General features: G+C 42.4%; 1 protein-coding gene across 7 annotated transcripts; it reads left to right on the top strand.

Annotated features, from left to right (window-relative positions):
• Nucleotides 1–7,413: 7,413 nt before the first annotated feature.
• On the top strand, nt 7,414–24,280 carry CNEP1R1 (CTD nuclear envelope phosphatase 1 regulatory subunit 1). 7 transcript variants are annotated; one of them, XR_004921627.2, is made up of 7 exons: nt 7,414–7,549; nt 8,638–8,709; nt 11,471–11,544; nt 14,918–15,057; nt 15,481–15,590; nt 15,722–15,771; nt 22,926–24,280. XR_004921627.2 is itself a non-coding variant. In XM_036106339.2 (6 exons), the coding sequence occupies exons 1-5, from the start codon at nt 7,525–7,527 to the stop codon at nt 15,765–15,767; spliced, it is 327 nt and encodes a 108-aa protein (XP_035962232.1). In that variant the 5' UTR covers nt 7,414–7,524; the 3' UTR covers nt 15,768–15,771; nt 22,926–24,280. The 7 variants fall into 7 exon arrangements, 4 of the variants coding, with proteins under 4 accessions (XP_035962232.1, XP_035962230.1, XP_077919500.1 ...); XR_013444327.1 differs by lacking the exon at nt 22,926–24,280 and adding an exon at nt 15,913–16,857; XR_013444328.1 differs by lacking the exon at nt 22,926–24,280 and adding an exon at nt 15,913–16,857 and having other exon boundaries at nt 15,717–15,771.
• The last annotated feature ends 685 nt before the right edge of the window (nt 24,281–24,965 follow it).

Genomic DNA, 24,965 nt, shown 5'->3' with positions numbered 1-24,965 from the left:
TTCCACCTGGGTCTTCCCCATTGTCAATCTTTACCTGAGACCCTGGCGGGGAAATCTGGAGTGGGTGGTGTTAGTCCAGGGGGTGCTCTTCTTGATCCTTGACAGCGAGGGAAGAAGCAGCCATGGTGCCTGAGGCACGGAGGATGGTACAGAAGCCAGTTGGTGCAGAAACAGGAGAAAGGGGAGGGGGAAACAGAAGAGGCAAAGTGCTGCCAGAAGGCAGAGAAAGGGTTCCAGGGTCTAGAGCTCATCAGCTCCAACAGAGACGCAGACACCATGTTTTCCTGCCAACAAGGGGGAATAGACAGTCCATGTCAGGCCAGAGAAGACAGGGAACTTCCCCGAAACAAAGGGAGTTTTGACAGCTGCTTGGGAATATTCCTTAAAGTCCCCGTGCCGAGGGAGACTAAGCACAGTTGGCTCCAGTTATAACCATTAAGCTGGGAAACAAGCGAGGGAGAAGTCCCCACAACAATGAGGAGAAGGAACTGAGAGAGACAGAGAGAGAGTCAGAGTCCGCTTTGCTAGGGAGGACCTGTGTTTCCTCCAGCAACCTGGGTTTATTTGGAGGAGGCCTGTTTATTTATTTATTTTTTTAAGATTTTATTTATTTATTTGACAGAGAGAGACAGCCAGAGAGGGAACACAAGCAGGGGGAGTAGGAGAGGGAGAAGCGGGCTTCCTGCAGAGCAGGGAGCCCTATGCAGGGCTCGATCCCAGGACCCTGGGACCATGACCTGAGCCGAAGGCAGACGCTTAACGACTGAGCCACCCAGGCACCCGAGGAGGCCTGTTTAGATAATTATCATCCAATAGGTCAGGAGGGGGTTTACTAGCCAGACACATTCAGGCAAACACTTTCTGCCCTGTTTCCTGCAGATGAGATCTAACTGACGGATCCTACTGAGGCCATGCAGTGTTACAGGAGATGAGTCCTTTCCTAAATTTTGCAATCCAATTGTTTCCAGTGGGTTAAAAGACACCCCAAGGGGTGCCTCAGTGGCTCATTCAGTTGAGCGTTCAACTCTTGATTGCAGCTCAGGTCATGATCTCAGGGTCGTGAGATCGAGCCCCGAGTCCGGCTCTGTGCTCAGCACAGAGTATGCTTGTCCCTCTCCCTCTCCTCCTCTCTCTCTCTCTCTCTCCCTCCCTCTTAAAAAAAAAAAAAAGACACCCAAGGGAGAGTCCTTGGGAACCTAAGAAGCCTAGTACTGAGGCCATGCACCCAGAAAAGTAAAGAAGGTCCATTACCAAATTCCCCCCAACTCCCAGGTGGCGTCCCACGGATATGTCAGAGGTTCCTGTGTGTCAAAAGCAGAGGCGTCCCTCAAACAAAGAATCCGACTCGCTATTGATCACCATCCTGCCTTCCCCTGAAGACATTATTGCCGTAATAAAAGGCCCCGTAGGAGGGATGCTGGCATCATATCCTGGGCTGCCGATGGGTGCCTGGTGAATGGACTGAAATACCCATGCCGAGCCATCACATGGCCTGACAGTTGGGTACTGCCCTGCCATTTTTAACCCATGGAAAACACTAGAAAAGTCTTACAAGGGGGAAATTATCGAATTTTGTAATTTAAGTAGTTAATAGAGGACATCGATGGAAAACAGTAAAGATGGAAATCCATCATGGTCTAAGTGACATTCCAACACTTGTAGTCCTTACAGCCAGCTTCCCTAGGAAACGATCCCCGGTTGGGTTTTAATTCCATCGGGTACTGGTTTCGGCCGGCTCCCAGTGGAGGTCCCGGGGCGAGAAGCGGCTAGGCCAGGGATGTGAAGGGGATCACATTAGATCAATCAGGAGGAAACCTCACACAGGAGTCTTAAGATTGGCAGCCATCCTGGTGACTTAGGTGGCTGTCCTATGCCCAAGACAGACAACTTTGTCTAAGGACAGGAATAAAGAGAGGGCATCAAGTTTCTGGGTCTTATTACCATCCCGGACAGGGTACTAACTTCCAGCCAGAAAGGCAGGCTTTCTCCTCCCCGTAGAGTAGCCACGGGCTAGAGGATTGCAGCCTGAGCAATCGGCATGAAAGTGTTCCAGTAAGACCACACTCCTTGAAGAGCCCCTGGAATGAGAGTGAAGGAAGAGGAGAAAAAGTACTCATACCAACTTTGCACCGAGGCTCAGAGTCTAGATGAGACTAGACTCAAAGCCCCACGTTCGGGAGCCATATGATGTAGGAAAGACATTAGGGTTCGAAGCCGACGGCCAAGAAAGAATTATTGAGATGTCTTTGGTGCAAAAAGGTGACTTTATTAAAGCACGGGGACAGGACCCGTAGGCAGGAAGAGCAGCACCGGGGTCTTGAGGAGTGGCCCATTATATATTTTCAAGTTGGGAGGGGATTAGGGATAGCGTAAGTCTCTAAGGAATTTTGGAAGCAAGATTTCCAGGACCTTGAAGGGGCTAGCTATTGTTGGGAAAGGGTCATTTATTACTAAGAAAACCTTCGTCATGAGACCCTTCAGATGTATATCGGTGGGCCATATGCTTGGGGGATGACTGCCAACATATATCTTGGGTGGGGGGTTGGTAGAGATAAAGGAAGTTTCCAAAAGAATTTGTTAAATATGTTAAAATAGACTTACAAGATCCTGGGCAGGGGTGGGGTGCATGGGGGGGGGGGTGTCAGGCTAAGATTGCCTTTTGCCCTTAGCAAGGTATTAGGATCGAGGCAGCTGAGCTCCTGGAGGAATGTCATTCTGCCTGTTGTAGGGACTTGTCAGTGGGCTGTGAGTGATAAGGAAATTTAATAGTTTTTCTTCTGCCTTGGTTTCCCACATCAGTTATTATACTTTTAAAAAATTTTTTTGAGTTTTATTTATTTAAGTAATCTCTGCACCTGACATGGTGCTCAAATTCATGACTCCGAGATCAAGTCACATGCTCTTCCGACTGAGCCAGCCAGGCACCCCTTTTTATTTTTGAAATCTTGGTAAAATACACATAAAATTCTCATCTTAACCATTTGAAAGTATACAGTTCAGTGGCATTAAGAACATTCACACTGTTGTGCAATGACCAACTCTATCCATCTCCAGATACTTTCTGCCTCTATAAACTGGACTACTCTAGGTACCTCGTTTATGTGGAAACATACAGTATTTGTCTTTTTGTGATTGGCTTATTTCAGTTAGTGTAAGGTCATCAAGGTTCATCCATCTTATAGCACAAGTCAGAATTTCCTTCCTTTTTAAGGCTGAATAATATTCCAAGTATATATACACATGACATTTTGCTCACTCTTTCATTTGTCAATGGACACCTGGGTTGTTTCTACCTTTTGGCTATTGTGAATCATTTTTTTTTTTTAAGATGTTATTTATTTGTTTGAGAGAGAGAGAGCAAGGGAGGAGCAGAAGGAGAGAGACAAGCAGACTCCCTACTGAATGCAGAGCCTGACATGGGGCTCAGTCCCATAACCCTGCGGTCATGACCTGAGCCAAAATCAAGAGCCACCTAGGTGCCTCAATTGTGGATCATTTTTTGAGGAATTGTCATACTGTTTTCCACAGCAACTGCACCATTTTCTATTCCCACCAACAAGGGTTCCAATTTCTCCACATCCTCAGTGACAGTTATTTGTTTAAATAGTAGCAGGGGCTGGAGGTGGAATGGAGCAGGGTTGAGGATAGGGTACAAATGTCCAGTTATAAGATGAATGAGTCCTGGGGATCTGATGTACAGCATGGCAATTATAAGTAATAATACTGTATTGGGGGCTCCTGACTGACTCAGTTAGTGGAGCGTGGGACTCTTAATTTCAGGGTCTGAGTTCGAGCCCTACGCTGGGTTATTACTTAAAAAAAATAATAACAATAATAATACTGTATTGTATACTAGAAATTTCTGAGAGAATAAATCTTTTTTTTTTTTTTTTAGAGAGAGAGAAAGTGCAATCACAGGGGGTTGGGGAAGGAGGGGCAGAGGGAGACGGTGAGAAAGAGAACCTTTTTTTTTTTTAAGATTTTATTTATTTATTTGACCAAGAGAAAGAGAGCACAAGCAGGGGGAGCGGCAGGCAGAGGGAGAAGCAGGCTCCCGGCTGAGTAGGGAGCCCGATGCGGGACTCGATCCCAGGACCCTGGGATCATGTCCTGAGCCAAAGGCAGATGCCCAACTGACTGAGCCACCCAGGTGCCCCAATTTTTAAAAATAAATAAAAATGTATGAGGGGGCTCCTAGATGGTTCAGTCAGTTAAGCGTCTGCCTTCAGCTTGAGTCATAATCTCAGGGTCCTGGATTGAGCCCCACGTTGGGCTCCCTGCTCAGCAGGAAGCCTGCTTCTCCCTCTGTCCCTCTCCCTGCTTGTGCTCTCTCTCAAATAAATAAATAAAATCCTAAAAAAAAAAAAAAAAGTATGAGGATGGGGTGCCTGGCTGGCTCAGTAGGTAGAGCTTGCAACTCTTGGTCTCAGGGTTGTGATTCTGAGCCCCACATTGGGTGTAGAGCCTACTTTAAAAATAAATAAAACCTTAAAAAATAAAAGTGTATGAAGAGGCATATAACTTGTCAGAATCATTTTAGAAGGTATAGCCATGGAAAAGTTATGAAGATTATTACTGCAGTTACTTTCAGGAGCCATGGGAAGGTTCCGAACACAAGAATAATGTGATGTTTCAGTATTTCACAAACCACTGCTTGGGATGAGGGTAGAAGCAGGGGAACAGCTGAGATCATTGAAGTAAACCCAGGTTATATGATGGTCTGGACCAGAGTGGATGTAGTTAGTAGAAGTAGTGGTTTTAGTTTAAATATAAGTTGAGGGCAGAGCCAACAGGTTTGCTAAGTGATCTGATGTACCTTGCAGAAGGAGAGAGAGAGAAAGGTCAATAATAACTCCAGCTACAGGGTTGGAGTTGATCGATTTATCTGCTCATCTATAAACTCATCTCTGAAACGGGTTTGATAGACACTCTTGGACTCAGAGCTGTGCTATAAGGTTTAAAGGAGCTATAACACTCCTGAACTATAAAAGGTGTCATGCCAGACCCCCTAGGAAAATATAACAAACTTTAGCTATTGTCCTGGACCTCCCTCTTCAAAGTGGATCTTCATCTCATCCCTGATGTTTTCAGGAGCTGGTGTTTTATCTTGTTTTTACACGGAACTCTACTCTTAACAGAGGGCAAGAGTTAGTTGTAGATATCTTTGCATTCCCAGTTTATGTCCCAGTGCCTGAACATGTATTACTTAAGTACTTATTGACTATCTTCTTGCCAAATCTCATTGATACAATGTTTTTACAAATCTATTATCCTTTGGTCTCCCCAATACCTTGGGTTCCAAATTTCTTAACCTGACCATGAGGCCCATTTTCTTCCTCTCCTCCCTTACTGCCTCTTAACCCCCATAATCCATGCACGTAGATGCTGGTGACAAGCTAAGAATGTATACCCTTTCAAAGACACATTCAGTATTTATTTGAGCACAGTTGAAAATGAAAGAGGAGAGGGAGCACCCATGAGATAGTCCTTGGTCTTCCTTCTGTTGTCCCAGGCTCTTGCTAGAAACTTGCATACCCCATCAGGCAAACAGAAGACCTGCAGTTAGCAGGTCCCTTTGGCTTTTTTTTTTTTTTTTAAGATTATTTATTTAAGTTATCTCTACACTCAATGTGGGGGCTCAAACTCACAACCCGAGATCAAGAGTCACATGCTCCACCTACTGAGCCAGCCAGGTGCCCCAACAGGTCTCTTTTGAAGGCAAGTTAGCAAAGCTCCCATTTATCACAATACGTTGTACTTGTCCTATTCATCAGTCTGCCTCACTCCTCATCTCCCCAGGATCTTGCCCAGGAGAGCCTATAACAGATACTCAATAACCATTCTCAGTGCTGGGTGCCAAAGGGAGAGGTAATGAACAAGACTTGGAGATGGAGAAATGGAGCATTGAGCAAGAAGTGAAAATTGATAGTTTGACTTAGGGCTTAAATTTATTTATTTACCCCTCCTTTAGCTCACTGTATGGCATTACCCTGTTAGTTCCTTCATACAACTATCTTTATCTGAAAGCAATTACTTATTTGCTTTTTTTTTTTTTTTAAGTAAACCGTACGCCTATGACCTAACGCCACACTCAAACTCAGGACCCCAAGATCAAGAGTTGCATTACTTATTTGTATGTTTATCGCCTGCTATAATAGGACAGGAATCTCCTCTATCTTGCTCATAACTGTATCCTGATAAAATACAGTGCCTAGAACATCGTGCAATAAATAGTTCTTGAATGAATGAATGACCACAAGGAAATAAACAAGAAGCATTTTGACTAAATATAAATGTAGTCAGTACCTTACAGATTTTTTTTTAAGTTCTAGGTACTGGGGCTCATACTTTGCCTTTTTTTTTTTTTTTTTTTTAAATAGTGGCTCTCCTCCCCGGTGCTAGGCACATGCCAAGCTTTATAGTTATTGTCTCATTTAATTGCCCAAACCACTCTTGGGAGTAAGCACTCATTTTTTTTTTTTTAAGATTTTATTTATTTTTTTGAGAGAGAGAATGAGATAGAGAGAGAGAGCATAGGAGGGGGCAGGGTCAGAGGGAGAAGCAGACTCCCTGCTAAGCAGGGAGCCTGATGCGGGACTCGATCCTGAGACTCCAGGATCATGACCTGAGCCGAAGGCAGTCGCCTGACCAACTGAGCCACCCAGGCACCCTTTGTTTGCCTTCTTTAAGATTTTTTTTTTTTTTAAAGATTTTATTTATTTATTTGAGAGAGAGAATGAGAGAGAGAGAGAGTACAAGAGGGGGGAGCGGGAGAGGGAGAAGCAGACTCCCCGCTGGGCAGGGAGCCCGATGCGGGACTCGATCCCGGGACTCCAGGACCATGACCTGAGCCGAAGGCAGTCGCTTAACCAACTGAGCCACCCAGGCGCCCTGCCTTCTTTAAGATTTATGAAAGTTGGTAACTTGGGGAAAATTGGGTAACGTGAGAAAAAAGTAACCAAGGGAGAAATGGGTTAAGGAGTTTGGTTATCAAAGAAAGAGATAATCTAACCTAAATCAATGATTTGGGCTCTAATTAGTTCTGTACTCCGTTGAGTCCTAGAGGGGCGAGCTAGCTCCTTCCTTTCTGTACTCCTCGTCAGCGATCAGAACACTGCCCGGAAGGTAAAGGGCGCTCAAATATTTGAGGAATGAAAGAACCAGACAGGAAACGAAGGATATACTTCTGAGCGAGCTGGCTCGGAGAGGCTGCAGTTCCTCCCCGGGGCAGGAGGCGGCGCCAGCGTTACACCAGCCCGGCCGCCGGCAGTTCTTGGTCCCTCCGGCAGACCGTCCAACGCTAGGCCCTGAGGCCGGTGCAGTAGCTAACCAATAGAAGACCGTCTTAGTTGTGGGGTCCGGCAGAGATGCCCAATGAACGTAGCGGGTGTAGGCAAGGGGCGGTGCGACGGGGAGGGGCGGAGGGAAGCCGTTAGAGGTGGGAGCTGGCGTTGCGGGCCGGGCGGGGGCCGCGGGGCTGCGATGCGGACGGGACCGCGGCGGTGACCGGAGCTGCCGCCCGACATGAACTCGCTGGAGCAGGCGGAAGGTAGAGTGGGTCTCCTGGGTCGCCCGGGCAGTCCCGGGCTCCTCCCGGAAGCCGGCGAGGCTCTGGAGGGGCTGGAGTCGCGGAGACCCCGCCCCGGGGAGAGGAGGCCGCGAAGGATGGACTGAAGGGGCCGGGACCTCGGGGGCCGCGGGGGCCGGGCCGAGGGGCGCCCGGAGGCGGCCGGACTCTGGTTCCGGCGCGCGCGGCCTCCGCGGGCGCTGGGGGACGTTGCGTCAGCTCTCCCATCCCCCAGCTCCGACCGGGAGCCCCTCGCCTGGGCTACTTTGTCTTTTATTCATTGGCAAGCATTTTGCGCTTTGTGTGTGCTAATTCACTTTATTTTATTTCGATAACCCCGGGAGTTGTATCCTCATTCCTGTTGTGGTTTCTGGTTAACTGCCACAGTAAGGGAGGGCCTCTTGATCTCCTTTTAAAGTTTAGAAGACGCACTGTGGAATGATAGCCCACCTTGCTCACTCAGGAGCACCTCGGACGCCCCTTTTAGAAGGCCTCCGAGCTTGAGCTCCGGTGGTGCCCCGAAGATCACCTGTAACCCGTTCTGTGGGAGGAAAGGGGAGTGTCCACACCCACCCGTTAGCCGAATCAGAAATCCAGTAAGACCAGACGGAAAGCGTAGCCATTAATTAAACATAAGGGCTAGAAATCGGAATTGGGTCATTGCGGTCAAACAGCCCTCGAAGACTTTGATGTTAGGGAATACGTTGTTCTAATAGAAAGTTATTGGTTCCAACAGAATTAAAACTCGACCTGATTTTGATCCTTTTATTTGCAACCCCCAAAATTCTAGCTTTTGGCGCCGGCTGAGGCTGCTGCTGATTTTCCACATACCATTTTACGAAGCTTCTAAAAGTGAACCAGCCAGTTTCCTTATATGTGAAATTGGAATTAAAGAAACCTAATGTTTTTGTCAAGTGCTTAAAGCTGTCATAGTAAAGGAAGTAAACAGTGCAGTGATACATGTAAGTTGGTGTGTAAGACCTGAAGCAGTTAGAGTATCTAAAATTTCATCTTAATGGCTGCAAACTAGTAAGAGTGGCTAATTGGAAAATTGAAATCTTTTTACCTAGATCTCAAGGCTTTTGAGAGGAGACTTACAGAATATATTCATTGTTTGCAACCTGCCACTGGACGTTGGAGAAGTAAGTTCTTGAATGTTTCTTTAAGGGAAAATAAACTGATAATTGGTACTTTTATCCCTGCCTGGCAATGATTTGCTTTTGTGTAAAATCTTTTATTAACAAACACTTTACTGAACCGTAAGATTTCCTTTTGTTTTGACAGTTTTTAAATTTAACTTTGTAAACAGCACATCCTAAAGAAAAAAAACTTTTCCAAGACTTTATTTTTAAGTAATCTCTGCATCCAGTGTGGGGCCCGAACTCACAACCCTGAGATCAAGAGTTGCAGGCTCTACCGCTGAGCCAGCCAGGCACCCCAACCAAAGAAATCCTAAAGAAAAGGAACTGGTCATGCTAAAAGAACAGTATTTCATGTGGTTGATTTTCGTTTTTCCATTAAAATACATGCACTTCTTTTTATTAAATACTACAATATTGATAAACGACACACATCATAATTTCAGGAGGTTCTTTAGCAGTTTTACAATTTGCCTACAAACTATCGAAATAAAGTTCTGTTGAGGAAAATCATATTTAACATATACTTGCAAAAGTTATGAAATTACCCTTGGTCGATTTTAGCAGAGCATGATTGTGTTGCTTTGCAGCCTATCCTAATAAATTCGCATTATAACTGTTCAAAATGTCGTGAGTACTACAAAGTATGATTTGAAAGAATGCTGGTTATTGCCTTGTGGAAATACTTAGGAAATGCAAATAAATGCACAGGTGATGACCTCAGCAAACAAAATGCTTTGCTAACTTATGCTGGGACCAGTCTTAGTTTCTTGGATGTGTATTACTAAAATTTAATTCCTGCCAAGAGGGAAGTACAACAGCACATGTTGAAAACGTGTTTTATTTCAAAGTGTAATTCAGTTTGTGGGACCAGAGAGCACTATTGAAGTTAGGAGTCTTTTTCTGTGTCAAGATTTTTCATGATATTTTTATTAGATCTGTCTGCGAAGTTTTATTTGTATGCTGCGAGAGTTCTGGTTGGTCAGAATTTACAAGTAATGATATTTTCAGGTTCTTTGGTTTAAGGGAGGAATTACCCCTAAAAACTTATTTCACTGCTACTTGAAAATCTTTTAAAATGTGTATGATGTTGTGGTATCTTATAGTGAATGTACTTTACTTTTTCTGTGATTCATGGTCTCAGTGCTTACATATAAATGACATCAGTTTGGTTAATGTACCAATCAAAAGTTTGTGTATGAGGTCCCTGCCAGTGGGTTTGATTTTGCTTTTGCTTCATTTTCCAAAAGAAAAATCCACGTAGTATGATTATTTCTTATTGGAAATATAGCATTATAAGGAATTGAGTTTAGTCTATTCTGAGCTGAGAACGTAATTTTGAAATTTTGATTCTATACTTAAATAACTAAAATGAGATTGTTTTCCTGTGATTTGCCTATTCTAAAAGTATATCACAAGGAATTTTAGATAGAGTTTTACGTTTCTATTGCTCTGTGAATCTTGATCTTTATATTTTAAAACTGTATGTGTCCTAACTGAAGGACAGTACCTTGATATCCAGAATATTAACTAGGTCTTGGTGCCCCTTTATTATTTTCTAGTAGTACTATTTATTCCTTTTTTAATTTATTTTTTTTTCTTTAAGAGTTTATTTTTTTAAAACATTTTTTTAAAGATTTTATTTATTTGTCAGAGCGAGAGAGCACAAGCAGGGGGAGCTGCAGGCAGAGGGAGAAGCAGGCTCCCCATTGAACAAAGAGCCTGATGTGGGACTCGATCCCAGAACCCTGGGATCATGACCTGAGCCGAAGGCAGCCGCTTAACCGACCTAGCCACCCAGGCGTCCCTAAGATTTTATTTTATTTTTTAAATTCTTTTTTTTTTTTTAAGATTTTATTTATTTATTTGACAGAGAGAGAGACGGAGAGCAGGAACACAGGCAGGGGAGTGGGAGAGGGAGAAGCAGGCTTCCCGCCGAGCAGGGAGCCCGCCAAGGGGCTCGATCCCAGGACCCTGGGATCACGATCTGAGCCGAAGGCAGACGCGCAACGACTGAGCCATCCAGATGCCCCAGTGTCCCTAAGGTTTTAAAGTAATCTCTACATCCAATGTGGGGCTTGAACCTACAGCCCTGAGAGCAAGAGTCACATGCTCCACCAACGAAGCCAGCCAGGCGCTCTGTGTCATTCATTCTTAAGTTTTGTTTAGGATCTATTTAGAATTCCTAAAATAATTCTAGCTTAATGGGGAGAAAAACTTCTCTGAGTTCTACTGTCAGTAATTCCTACCCTGATCTTCCTTTAAGTCTCTGAAGAAAACTTGGTACTGATTGGTGTGTTCCACGTTCTTGACACCAGCCGTTGTTTAATTCAACAGCAGGCAGTTGTCTGCGAGGCAAAATCCTCTAATCAGGATTTCTCAGTGCATTCATAAAAGAGTCATTGTTTGGTTTGTTTATGGTAGAAAATGAGAGGTGTTTTTTTGTTTTTTAATTTGAATTTATAAGATCTGCAAAATCAGCACAAAGCACATCGAAAGTTCCTGCTGCTCTTAATTTCATTTATCTTCGTAAGTTCTCACTAAAGTAATAATGGGGACAATATCATCCTCAATTACTAAGGGTCATGGTATTTAAGAGAATTCCTCAAGGTCGTACAGCAGGTTTCCTAATTCCTCAGTCAAATGCATTTTCTGTTTAATAAAGTGCTGCATCCTTTGGCTGTCATTGATTGGGAACTGGTGGTATTGGTATAAATTTATTAACAGTTAATTCCTTACTAATTTCGTGTTTATCTTTCATCAGTGCTGCTTATAGTGGTGTCTGTCTGTACAGCTACTGGTGCCTGGAACTGGTTAATAGATCCCGAGACACAAAAGGTAGAAGTTTTTATTTAAAATCTTTACTGGATTAAATGAGATAATGTAGCAGTGCTTTGTTCATTGTAAAGTATTAAATGCTACCTATTATCACTAGTAGTGATATTGATCATTATATTAAGTATATGCCTTACATTAATTTGCTTAAGAAAAATTTTGATTGTCTGTTGTAGATTAAGTATCTTTTACAGGGAAAAGGCCTAAGAAATACCCCCCTTACACTACTTCTCATTCATTTCTGAACTTCTTATATGTCTTTTTACATTTCATATTCACAGTTTGTACATATTTCAGTGTAAAAATTGTCATCTCCGTTGTTCATTTAATATCTTCTGTGCCAGCTTTTAAAAATTATAAAATACCATTTTCTTTCTTTTTTTTTCTTAGATTTTATTTATTTATTTGAGAGAGAGAGAGAGAGAGAGGACCCAAGAGGGGGTAGGGTCAGAGGGAGCAGACTCCCCACTGAGCAGGGATTCCCGACGTGGGACTCGATTCCAGGACTCTGTGATCATGACCTGAGCCGAAGGCAGTCGCTTAACCCGCTGAGCCACCCAGGCACCCAAAATAACATTTTCTTCTATGACTTATCTTGGTAGTACTTTCGTCATCCCACAAAGCATTTGAAATGATTTTGCAGGAAATATGATAAAACAGCAAAATTTTAGTGTAATAAAACGTCAAGATCAGGGGGCAAAGAAAAGGTTAGACTAGAGGGTCAAAAACAGGAAGGAAACCGGGTCACAGACAAGGCCATGTGGGCCACCACACTTGCCAGAACTGAGTTATAAATTAGTCTGTGTTACCTAATCAATAAAGTCACAGCTAGTTCCATTGTTTTCCCTCTCTGTGAAAAGAACACATGTATGAGTTCCATAAGCTAGCAAAGATTTTGTTCTCCGCATTTATCTTTAAAAAAAATTTCCTGCCTGAAATTTAATATAGGAAACACTGAGAGAGCTCCCATTGGGCACTGTACAAGAACATCCCTATACCAGATGCAATAAAAGATTTCATAATGTTATTTCTCGAAGCATCCTTTGATCACATCTGATAGCATGTTTCTCAAAATTCTGCTGCTTTCTACTAACTTGTGCCTTAATTTCAAACTAAGGTTTTTTTTATTAGAGAAGCAGTAGTCTCCCAATTTTTCAGTGAAGTTTTTTTGCCTCAGTGCAGCTTTATTTAGGTAATAATGATGTTGTAATTTTCTCAAATCTCAAACCCATATCCCTTTTTAAACTATTAATTAGGTAGACTACTTCCAGTGGCTTTGTTTATAATCTGTTAGGTTATACAGAAGAAAAACCTAATAGCAAAGCTTTTGTCAGCAGTCCAAACGGCAATTCAGGCAGCCAGGATTTATTTAGCATGTAGTCTCCCTGACTCTATCCATTGGGGTGGAGATATAAAAGAATAGGAGGTAAGGGACGTTGGTGATGGAATTTTACGTTAACAGAGGGGTTTTTATGGCAGATAGGAAACTCTCTTGTGTGTTCATTTATAAAAGTCAGGTCTTAAGGCTGTGCTTGGTGCTCATCTTCAGGGGAAGAGTGAGGAGGCTGGCAAGAAGATTGAAAAAGTCTATCTTGGGAAATGAATCTGACTTCTAATTGGGAAAAATATAAGCTGATTTTAGCTAGTTGAGATCTTAATAAAACACAGAATTAAATGTAATTTGAAATAGGCCCAAAACTCTGTAGTTAATGTAATTTTCTAAATTAGGTGAGAATATAACTATTAGCCTAAGGGTTAACTCTTTATTTCAGTATTTAATAACCTCAAAGCTGATAGGGGTTTTAAACAGCAATTGTCTGTAGCAGAAGTTGCAGACTCAAAAGCCAGTGCATGACTATCTGGAAGAACCCAAGGAGAGAAGGAATAGAGCAAGCTGGAAAGTACATGAATGCCTGAACGGTATTTAGATGCAGTTGATTATTGCCATGGAGGAAAGAAGGCCAATGTTGACTGGTCTAATTAAAATTAACGCATAAGACATTATATGTGGTTACATTGTGCAGGCCGCATGAAATCTAGCTGGCCTGTGGGAATTAAACTGTCTTTGAAGGTTTTAAGAAGACATTCCTCTGGAATATTAACCTTTTTTCAGAATTTCATCCTTCTGGGAGCTTCTTCTCTCCTGATGTTTTCAGCCTCTCGTTTCTTCATTTGACAAACTTATTTAACAGCAGCATGCTAGGCCAGCTACCTGGTGCTTTTTGCAAATTTAGTTCTCTGTCTTGAAATATGTATGCATCTCTTGGTATAAGAGTGGAGTATAGATGCCTTTGGATTAATTCTGTTTCTCCCATTTAGTTCCTAGTCCATTTGATTTCTTTTTCCAGACTCTAAACACATCTTTCCTTCTTTAAACTACAGTTTAAAGTAATCTCTGCACCCAGTGTGGGGCCCGAACATCCCACATCTTTATATAGTCCCACATCTTTCCCCACTAGTCTGGCTTCAGTGCCCACTCTTGTTCCAGTCTTGGATCCTGGACTCTTGTCTCTACATACTCACATTGTCTTGTTTCCTGCTATCATCTGATTATGCCCAGATCTGAAATTAGCTCTTTGTTTCTCTTAAACGCTCATTTTTTTAAAGATTTATTTCTTTATTTGAGAGAGAGAAAGTGAGCCTGCAAGCGGGGGGTGGGGCGGAAGGAGAGAGAGAATCTCAAGCAGATTCCCAGCTGAGTGCGACATGAGGCTCGATCTCACAACCCTGAGAATATGACCTGAGCCGAAACTAAGAGCTGGATGCTCAGCCAACTGAGCTACCCAGGCGCCCCCCCTTTTTAAAGTTTTATCTAAGTGATCTCTACACCCCATGTGGGGCTCAAACTCACAACCCCAGGATCAAGTGCCCCTAAACTGTCCTTCCTTATAGGTAGGTACTAATCATCTTTCCCTGCTTGAGTGTCCTTTGGCCATTTAAATCTCAGTAGCTTCGGGGCGCCTGGGTGGCTATCGGTTAGGCGTCTGCCTAGGTGAGCCCAGGGTCCTAGGATCGAGCCCCACGCCGGGCTCTCTGCTCAGCGGAGCCTGCTTCTCCCTCTCCCTGCTGCTCCCCCTGCTGTGCTCTCTCTCTCTGTCAAATAAATAAAATATTTTTTAAAAATAAAGAAATCTCAGTAGTTTCAGAACCAAACTTACTTTTTGCGTCCACAGAGAGGGGAGGATGATACTGGAGCTGAATCTTACGAGGCCGCGTAGGAGAGGAGGGAAGGAATACCTTAGTGTGTATGTGGGTACAGCAGGGGATGGTTAGACTGGGACCAGGCAATGATGGCAGAGTCTGCCCGACTCTTACAAGGAAGCTTTTTAACAGAGTAACTAGATCACTTTTGACTTGTGTTTTCATTGACTCTCAGATCAGAGACCTTATCTTCACTCATTCAACAGTATTGATTGAGCACCTATGTTTGCCAAGCACTATTTCAGATATTGGGAGAACAGAGATGCACAAGACAGTGTCTCTACTCTTGTGGAATTTACAGTCTTCAGCTTTTATGTACGTGTGTATGTATGTATGTATGTAATCTTTACACCCAACATGGAGCTCGAACTCATAACACTGAGATCAAGAGACATGCTCTACCAACTGAGCCAGTCAGGTGCCCCCAATCTTGTGCTTTTTAAATTGTTTTTTACCAGGAAGTGTTCAGTAGGATGGTTTTTGATTATAAGAATGAATTTTTAATGGTTCAAGTCTTTGAAATGAATGGAAGGAATATTACTATATTATCTTGCTACATTAAAGATTTGGAACGTATATTTTTATTTTTATGGAACAGCAAAACAGAAGTAGGATTATTTTAAATTCTTCAAATCCTCATATTTCAGATGACATATATTTATGCGTAAGTGGGGAGGTAAGAATTAGTATTGTTCTGAGATTTTGAACGTTTTTATATTTCAAAATCTTCTTTTCCAGGTGTCTTTCTTCACATCATTATGGAATCACCCGTTTTTCACCATTAGCTGTATCACTCTAATAGGCTTGTTCTTTGCTGGAATACACAAGAGGGTCGTTGCACCATCAATGTATCCTTTCCCAGAATTGACTTTTATTCTTTGAATGAAATTAAAGCACCTTCTTGATCAGCTAGGTGTTGTTTTAAAAGCTTATTCTTCATATGATAAATTTTCCTTTGACCACATTTTTTTCAGTATAGCTGCTCGATGTCGAACTGTATTAGCAGAATACAATATGTCTTGTGATGATGTGAGTATCTTTTACATTAGAAAATTATAGACGTGCATGAAAGGACTGACATGTTTTGGCTTAAATAAAGCAGACATTAATAAATTGTCTGCATGGGGCACCTGGGTGGCTCAGTCAGTTAAACATCTGTCTTCTGCTCAGGTCATGATCCTGGAGTCCCCGGATCCAGCCCCACATCGGGCTCCCTGCTCAGCAGGGAGTCTGCTTCTCCCTCGGCCCTTCACCCTGCTTGTGCTCGCTCTCTCAAATAAAATCTTTAAAAAAAATTGCATGGCTTAATAGTGGGAAATGTTCCTTATAGTATTGATCCTAAGAGCCATATTTACATCTCAGAAATTGAGATGCATCTAATAATCTGTAGTATCATACAGTTCAACTGGTAGAGTTGAGAGTATAATATATATATATATATATATATTTTTTTTTTTTTAACACGTAAGCTCTGTGCCAAGTATGGTGCTTGAACTCATGACCCTGAGATCAAGAGTCATGTGCTCTACCACTGAGCCAGCCGGGTGACCCCGGTTTAATCTTTCTTAATGACATAAAATCATGATATGTCTTATGATTGAAGCCGTCTTAAATTCAATATACAGTGGTTCTTATTGGCCAAAAATGGCTTGTTGGGTGTTGAATTTGTAAACTGTTATTTATCTCATGGTATTCGGTATGTAGGATTTTTTTAAAGATTTTATTTATTTATTTTTGAGAGAGAGGGAACACAAGTTGGGGGGGAGGGCCAGAGGGAGAAGCAGACTCTCCGCTGAGCAGGGAGCCCGATGCGGGACTTGATCCCAGGTACCCTGGGTAATGACCTGAGCTAAAGGCAGGCACTTAACTGACTGAGCCACCAGGCGCCATTTATGTAGGATTTTAAATTAGATCTCAAATTAATTGACAGACTATGCACATATAAACCAACTGTGTTTTTAAAAGTTAATCCTGTATTGATATATTAAGAGTATCTCACAGGTTTGTTTCGCTTATGTTACTTATAAAGGTATTTTTACCTTCAAATTAAAAAACTATCAAATAATACTTAACCCAGTGTAGAAAATTAGAATAAAGAGCAAAAAAAAAAAAAAAGATACTAAGCCAGGAAGGCCACTGGATCAATGAAGAGAATAAAGACTAAACACTTTGATTTTTTTTTTAAAATTAGCGGATAAGGATAGTATTTCAAGTCAAAAGGGAAGAAATGGGCTAATAGTGTTGAGGCAGTTGACTTTTCATTTGGAAAAAGGTGAATTTAGTTCTCTGCTTTGCATCAATTTAAAAGACTAGATTCGGGCGCCTGGGTGGCTCAGTCGTTAAGCGTCTGCCTTCGGCTCAGGTCATGATCCCAGGGTCCTGGGATCGGGTCCCACATCGGGCTCCCTTCTCGGCAGGAAGCCTGCTTCTCCCTCTCCCACTCCCCCTGCTTGTGTTCCTGCTCTCGCTCTCTCTGTCAAATAAATAAATAAAATCTTTAAAAAAATAAAAAAATAAAAAAAAAAATAAAAGACTAGATTCCACATAAAGTCTTAAATATATTTAAAAAGACATCCCATAATTAAAATATTAGAAAATACATATGAATGTTTCTTGGTTTTTTAAGATTTATGTATTAGAATAATAAATAAATAATAAAACACGCACATACATGAGTTGGGGGAAGGGTAGAGGAAGAGAGAAATCCAAGCAGAGTCCCTGCTCAGTGTGGAGCCCAACATGGGGTTCGAGATCATGACCTGAGCTAAAACCAAGAGTTGGGATGTGTAACCCACTGTGCCACCCAGGTGCCCTAGAGAGATGAATATGTTTATGATCTTGGCTAGAAAAACTTCTTTTTAAGACCCAAAACAAAACGCCATCGTGGAAGAGGTTGGATACCTTTAATTGTACCAACATTTGAAAATTTTGTACAGCAAAAGGCAAAAAATGAGCAGTGATTAGAAGAAAGTATTTGTGGGGCGCCTGGCTGGCTCATTTGGAAGAGCATAGGACTGTTGATCTCACGGTTGTGAGTTTGAACCCCATGTTGGGTGTAGAGGTTACTGAAAAATATAAATTTAAAAAGAAGAAGAAAGTGTAAGATATCTAATAGAGGATAGAATACAAAATATTTAAAGACCTGTTTAAAAATCAGTAGAAAAAGGGGGGATGCCTGGGTGGCTCAGTTTGTTAAGCATCATCTGCCTTCGGCTCAGGTCATGATCCCAGCATCCTGGGATCAAGCCCCGCATAGGGCTCCCTGCTCACCGGGAAGTCTGCTTTTCCCTCTCCCTCTGTCTGCCTGTCTGCCTACTTGTGATCTCTCGCTCTGTGTCAAATAAATAAATAAAATATTTTTTTTTTTTTTTTTTTTTTTTAAAGATTTTTATTTATTTATTTGAGACAGAGAGAATGAGAGAGAGAGAGCACATGAGAGGGGGGGAGGGTCAGAGGGAGAAGCAGGCTCCCTGCCGAGCAGGGAGCCCGATGCGGGACTCGATCCAGGGACTCCAGGATCATGACCTGAGCCGAAGGCAGTTGCTTAACCAACTGAGCCACCCAGGCGCCCTAAATAAAATATTTTTTAAAAAATCAATAAAAAAAGAAATAGTACATTTGAAATGTGGGAAAAGCTAAGTCGTATCACAGAAGTGGGAATATAAATAGCCTCATTTGTAATTGTGGAAATGCACAGTAAACCTGAGTTTTCTTTTCTTTTTTTTTTTTTTTTTTTAAGATTTTATTTATTTGAGAGAGAGAGAGTGAGAATAAGCATGAGTGGGCGGTCCGGTGTGGGGGAATCAGAGGGAGAGGGAGAAGCAGACTTCCCACTGAACAGGGAGCCCGTCACAGGGCTCGATCCCATGACCCTGAGATCATGACCTGAGCCCAAGGCAGATGCTTAACTGACTGACCCACCCAGGCACCCCTAAAACTGAGTTTTCATTTGTCTTACCTACCTTCACATTGGCAGAAATTAAAAGTCCAGTACTGTGGTGAAGTAGATGAACCCATGCACTGCTTGTTGAGAATATACACTGGGATAGTCATGGTGGAGGGCAGTTTTCATCATTCTTATAAAATGTAAAATTGGCATGTCTCATGACCTAACCGTTCTACTTCTCTCCATCTACCCTCAGTGGGGACCATCACATGCACACAAGGGAGGCAGGTATGAGGTCGTTCATTGCAACATCCTTTGCAGTAGGGAAAAAATGGAAACCAGTTTTATGTTTCCCAACAAGGGGAATGTTTTTTTTTTTTTTTTTATTATTTATTTATTTGACAGAGAGAGACAGCGAGAGCAGGAACACAAGCAGGGGAGTGGGAGAGGGAGAAGCAGACTTCCCGCCGAGCAGAGAGCCCGATGCGGGGCTCGATCCCAGGACCCTGGGATCATGACCTGAGCCGAAGGCAGACGCTTAACGACTGAGCCACCCAGGCGCCCCAAGGGGAATGGTATTTAAAATAGGCTGTGGGGGCGCCTGGGTGGCTCAGTTGGTTAAGCGACTGCCTTCGGCTCAGGTCATGATCCCGGGGTCCTGGGATCGAGTCCCGCATCGGGCTCCCTGCTCAGCGGGGAGCCTGCTTCTCCCTCTGACCCTATCCCCTCTCATGCTGTTTCTCTCTCTCTCTCTCTCTCAAAAAAAAAAAATAAAATAAAATAAAATAGGCTGTGGTATAGCCACATTATGGGAAACCATAGGTAAATCTGTAAATACGGGCATGCAAGGATCTCTAAGACATGTTAGGTGCAGGAAGTAAATTACCAAACGATACACTCAGTTTGCTGTCTTTTTTTTTTTTTAAGTTTTTTTTCCCCCCTGGTACCATTTTCTTTTTAATTCTAGTATAGTTAGTATACAATGTTAAATTAGTTTCAGGTGTACCATGTAGTGATTCAGCACTTCCATACATCACCCTGTGCTCATCATGACAAGTGCACCCCTTAGTCCCCATCACCTGTTTCCCTCATCCCCCCATCCCCTCACCCATCTCCCCTCCTGTAACCATCAGTTCTCTGCAGTTGAGAGTCTGTTTCTTGATTTGTCTTTTTTTCTTTGCTCGTTTTTGTTTGTTTTTTCTTAAATTGCACATATGAGTGAAATTATACAGTATTTGTCTTTCTCTATTTCACTTAGCATTACGTTCTCTAGCTTCATCCATGTAGTTGCAGATAGCAAGATTTCATTTTTTCTATGGCTAAATAATATTCCAGCGTGTGTGTGTGTGTGTCACATTTTCTTTATCCATAAAAAAGTTTTTTTTTTTTAAGATTTTATTTGTTTATTTGACAGAGAGAGACTCAGCGAGAGAGGGAACACAAGCAGGGGGAGTGGGAGAAGGAGAAGCAGGCCTCCCGCCGAGCAGGGAGCCCAATACGGGGCTCGATCCCAGGACTCCGGGATCATGACCTGAGCCGAAGGCAGACGCCTAATGACTGAGCCACCCAGACACCCCAAAAAAGTTTTAATTATGAAAATTTCCAGACCAAAAAAATGAAAAGTATAATGAACTGTGTACCCATTGGTTAGTGTCAACAATAACGAGCTCATGGCCATTCTAATTTCATGTGTACCCCTGCCCACCTTCCTCCCATCAGATTATTTTGAAACAAATCCCAAGTGGTATGTTTTACCTTCAGATATTTTAGCACATTAGAAACACCAGATTTGTTTTTAAGATTTATTTATTTATTTTAGGGAGAGAGTGGGGAGGAGGGGCAGAGAGAGAGGAGAATCTCAAGCAGACTCCCCGCTGAGCACAGAGCTTGACACAGGGCTTGATCTCACGACCCCAAGATCATGACCCGAGCTGAAACTAAGATTTGGATGCTCAACCGACTGAGTCAGGCAGCTCAGAAACATCAGATTTTTATTTTTTATATATGTGAATGTAAACACGTAGAACACAATCTGGAAGAATTCATGCTAAAACTGGCTTCTGTAAGAGGGCTAGAATTTCAGATAGATGGAAGGAAGGATTTTAGCTTACCTATATTTGAAAAATTTTTAAATTGTTTGCTTATTTTTAAGTAATCCTATACCCAACATGGGGCTTAAAGTCACAACCCCAGGATCAAGAGTCATGCTTCACTGACTGAGCCAGCCAGGTGCCCCTGTATTTGATTTTTTAATAATGAGATTACATTAATGTCTTACTCATGTAATTTAAAAGTGTAAAATAGATTTAAACCATGGATAAAACAAATACCGGTCTATTCACACAGTGGAATACTGTATTATATTTTTTATTGTAATAACAATATAAAATGGTACAAACTACTGGAACATAGTAACATGGATGAATCTCAGAAACACATTGAGTGAAAGAAGTAGATGCAAAAGAACACATAGTCTATGATTCCGTTTGTTTAAAGGCCAGAGACAGGTAAAATTTATGGGAAGAGGTTATGTCTATGTAAGGAGTGGGGCTGCCATTGGCCAGAAAGGGGAGTGGAGGAACTTTCTGGGTGGGGGTGATGTTCTGTAGCCTGATCTGGGTGGTGGCTATGTGATGCACGTGTGTGTGTGTGTGTGTGTGTGTGTGTGTGAAGATTTTTATTTAGTTAGCACACGAGCAGGGGGAGGGGCAAAGGGAGAGAGAATCTCAAGCAGACTCTGCACGGAGCCTGATGTGGGGCTTGATCTCGTGACCCTGAGATCATGACCTGAGCCAAAATCAAGAGTTGGACACTTGAGGGATGCCTGGGTGGCTCAGTCGGTTAAGCGTCTGCCTTTGGCTCAGGTCATGATCCCAGGACCCTGGGATTGAGTCCTGCATCGGGCTCCTTGCTCAGCAGGGAGCCTGCTTCTCCCTCTGCCTGCCGTTCCCCCTGCTTGTGTGTTCGCTCTGACAAATAAATAAATAAAATCTTTATTTTTTTAATTTTTTTTTAAGATTTTATTTATTTGACAGAGAGAGACACAGCGAGAGAGGGAACACAAGCGGGGAGTGGGAGAGGGGAAGCAGGCTTCCCGCTGAGCAGGGAGCCCGATGTGGGGCTCGATCCCAGGACCCTGGGATCATGACCTGAGCCAAAGGCAGAACTTTTTTTTTTTTTAAAGATTTTATTTATTCATCTGACAGAGACACAGCGAGAGAGGGAACACAAGCAGGGGGAGTGGGAGAGGGAGAAGCAGGCCTCCCGCCAAGCAGGGAGCCCGACACGGGGCTCGATCCCAGGACCTGGAATCATGACCTGAGCCGAAGGCAGACGCCTAACAACTGAGCCACCCAGGCACCCGCCCCCAAAGGCAGACACTTAACTGACTGAGCCACCCAGGTGCCCCTAGAGCTTAATTTGTTTATTTGTTTATTCATTTTTTTAAAAGATTTTATTTGTCAGAGCACAAGTAGAGGGAGTAACAGGCAGAGGGAGAAGCAGGCTCCCTGCTATGCAAGGAGCCCGATGTGGGGCTCGATCCCAGGGTTCTGGGATCATGACCTGAGCTGAAGGCAGACGCTTAACTGACTGAGCCACCCAGGCATCCCTAGAGCTTACTTTGAAAAAACAAAATAGTTGGCCTTACAAGAGTTGTATCCACTTAACACTGAATATCAGCAGTGTATAAGTATCTAATGCTCAATCATTGATTTACATTTTCACCTGGAAATAAAAATTTAATGTTGGTAAAGGAAAAATGTTTTTGCTCAAATACATTTATTTATGTTTTATAAACTTCCTTTGACAAGGAGCATGAATTTATACATGTTGGGATTTTATTCATAGGATTGATTGGCAGATTTTTAGGTAGCCAGTGGACAGGGAGTTCATCAAATAGACTGTTTTAAAGTAATGAAGATTTTAGGGGCGCCTGGGTGGCTCAGTCGGTTAAGCATCTGCCTTCGGCTCAGGTCATGATCCCAGGGGCCTGGGATCAAGCCCCACATCAGGCTCCTTGCTCAGCGGGGAGCCTGCTTCTCCCTCTGCCTGTCGCTCCCCCTGCTCGCTCCCTCTAATACATAAATAAAATCTTTAAAAAAAAAGTAACAAAGATTTTAGGAAGAAAGCTCCACACAAAACTTTGAAAACATAACTATTAATTGCTTAACCTTTACTTCATATAGAGGGGTGTTCTGGTACCCTTCAGATGCACTTCAAGGTTTATGGATAGGTGGTGATGTTTTTAATGGAACTGTGTATTGAAAAAACTTTTTTTTCCCCCCCATTTTTACAGACAGGAAAACTCATTTTGAAACCTAGGCCTCATGTTCAGTGACAATCTGCACTCATTGTTATGGGACCTAAAACAGCCTTTCTTCAAATAAGTGATACAGCAAAAAGCCATAAAGGATTCCTTTTACAGTCGGATATGTGAAGGTCATAGCAACAGCTGACAAGAAGTGTGCAATATTTACCCAGATGGTCTCGATGATGGTGACTGGCCTCGCCTGTGCTGGTACCTTGATTATCTGTGTTAACAGTATTACTGTCACTTTAGTACTTCAGACCCTGCAGTGACTTTTGCAGATGAAGTATGTCTGTACGTTACTAAGTTAAACTTAGAAACAGAACCTCATCCAGTTTTTATAATGTATTTTTGCAAACTACTGTAAATAGCAAATCAATGCCAATGTCAAAGAGGGAAGCGTCCTGCGGACTTTGTTCTCCTGCACAGTATCGTAGGGGCATGCTTGCCGTCCCCACGGCTCTTTGAACCCGGCTGTCTCACGTAGCTGTGCCTTTCATTCTTCCACCGCTCTGTTTTAATCATAATGCAAGAAAAACATCGGATTGAGTGTGAACTGAGGAAGACTCATCTCCATTATGTTGTGAGAAATCAATAGATGTTCTGAGAAACCATTTTTGTTAAACCAGGTAGTGAACTTCAGCCACTCTCGTGGTAACCATTTCCAGTTTGTTCTTTTCCTTCAATGCTAAATATACTTTATATTTTTTTAATAATTTTAAGAACACTCCAAAAGCTTCTGAATATCCATGTTTAGTTATAAATTATGTACCGTCTGGGAATTTGATAGTCCTCGTTTTAGACCATTGCATCTTAGCCGTGGTGGGCGTGCTGTTAGAGTGGTGTTGCTCGGGTGTGATCGGCCGCGCCATCCCGGGGCTGGCGTGGGAGCGGCGCCCCCAACTCGAGTCTCCGATTCTCATTGTTCCGAGAGCGCTGATGACATACTGTGTATGCATTTTAGCCACCTGTACTCTAATTGCCCTTAATCTTAAACTATTGGGATTGCTGTAAATATTTTAAAGAACTGGAGGTGCCTTTTACCTGTTTATTAGAAGATTTTGAAAAGGTTTAAATTATTTCACGAGCAGTCTTTTAAATTCCACTTAACATAAAGCTGAAAATTCACTCACAGGACAAAAACTTTTTAACAAGGCTACCATTTAACTTAACTGTGTTCATCTTGGTTTTCACCTGTGTAAGATTTTATTCTTGAAACTGCAGCAATAAGACCCTCTGCTCCTACAAAGTCATCAGAGGGTATTCTATATATTCGGCACTGTTTGATTTTCTGTAAATTTTGTAGGTAAATATGTGCATAAAAATAAATACTTTATATATAATTAGTGATCGGGCTTTTTTCCTTGATCCATGTTAAAAACATACCACGTGTCAGATACACGCTAGTTCCAAATGAGATATCTCACTTTAACTCTGCCTATAAGAGCAAGTTTCAAGTAGCAATTGTAGACCTCCAGTTTATTAAGCTGTGATTACCTTTAATATGTCTTACTCATCATTGTGTAATGACATTTGGCTCCTAATCAGGAAATGCAGGTTTCCTCCATTGTGCTTTACAAATTTGGATTGACTGTTTTCTCTAAGAATGTAAAGCAGAAGAAGGATTTTATAGATCCTTAATCCTTTTTGGAATAATCAAGTACTTTGAATATTTAATGAAAGCCTTGAATCTTTTCCCCTAGAAAAATAGACCTGTGTGTGTACATATACTTTGCATGCTTTCAAGGATTTCCTTCTTTTTTTCTTAAGATTTTATTTATTCAGGGCACCTGGGTGGCTCAGTCGTTAAGCGTCTGCCTTCAGCTCAGGTCATGGTCCCAGGGTCCTGGGATCGAGCCCCGCATCAGGCTCCCTGCTCAGTGGGAAGCCTGCTTCTCCCTCTCCCATTCCCCCTGCTTGTGTTCCCACTCTCTTGCTGTCTGTCTCTCTCTGCCAAATAAATAAAAATCTTTAAAAAAAAAAAAAAAGGCTTTATTCATTTTGAGAGAGAGAGCACAAGCCGGGGGT

Source organism: Halichoerus grypus, chromosome 15, assembly GCF_964656455.1.
Source record: "Halichoerus grypus chromosome 15, mHalGry1.hap1.1, whole genome shotgun sequence".
Classification (NCBI taxonomy): Eukaryota; Metazoa; Chordata; class Mammalia; order Carnivora; family Phocidae; genus Halichoerus; species Halichoerus grypus.
The sequence above is the reverse complement of the archived record's forward strand: the minus strand, read 5'-3'. Positions and strand labels throughout refer to the sequence as shown.

Bases quoted from the DNA above. Each gene is read 5' to 3' on its own strand.
- CNEP1R1 (XM_078063373.1), top strand. From the start codon at position 7,525: ATGAACTCGCTGGAGCAGGCGGAAG. The intron at 8,710-11,470 runs GTAAGTTCTTGA...ATCTTTCATCAG, and splicing joins TGCCACTGGACGTTGGAGAA to TGCTGCTTATAGTGGTGTCT. The intron at 15,772-15,912 runs GTGAGTATCTTT...TCTTCTGCTCAG, and splicing joins ACAATATGTCTTGTGATGAT to GTCATGATCCTGGAGTCCCC.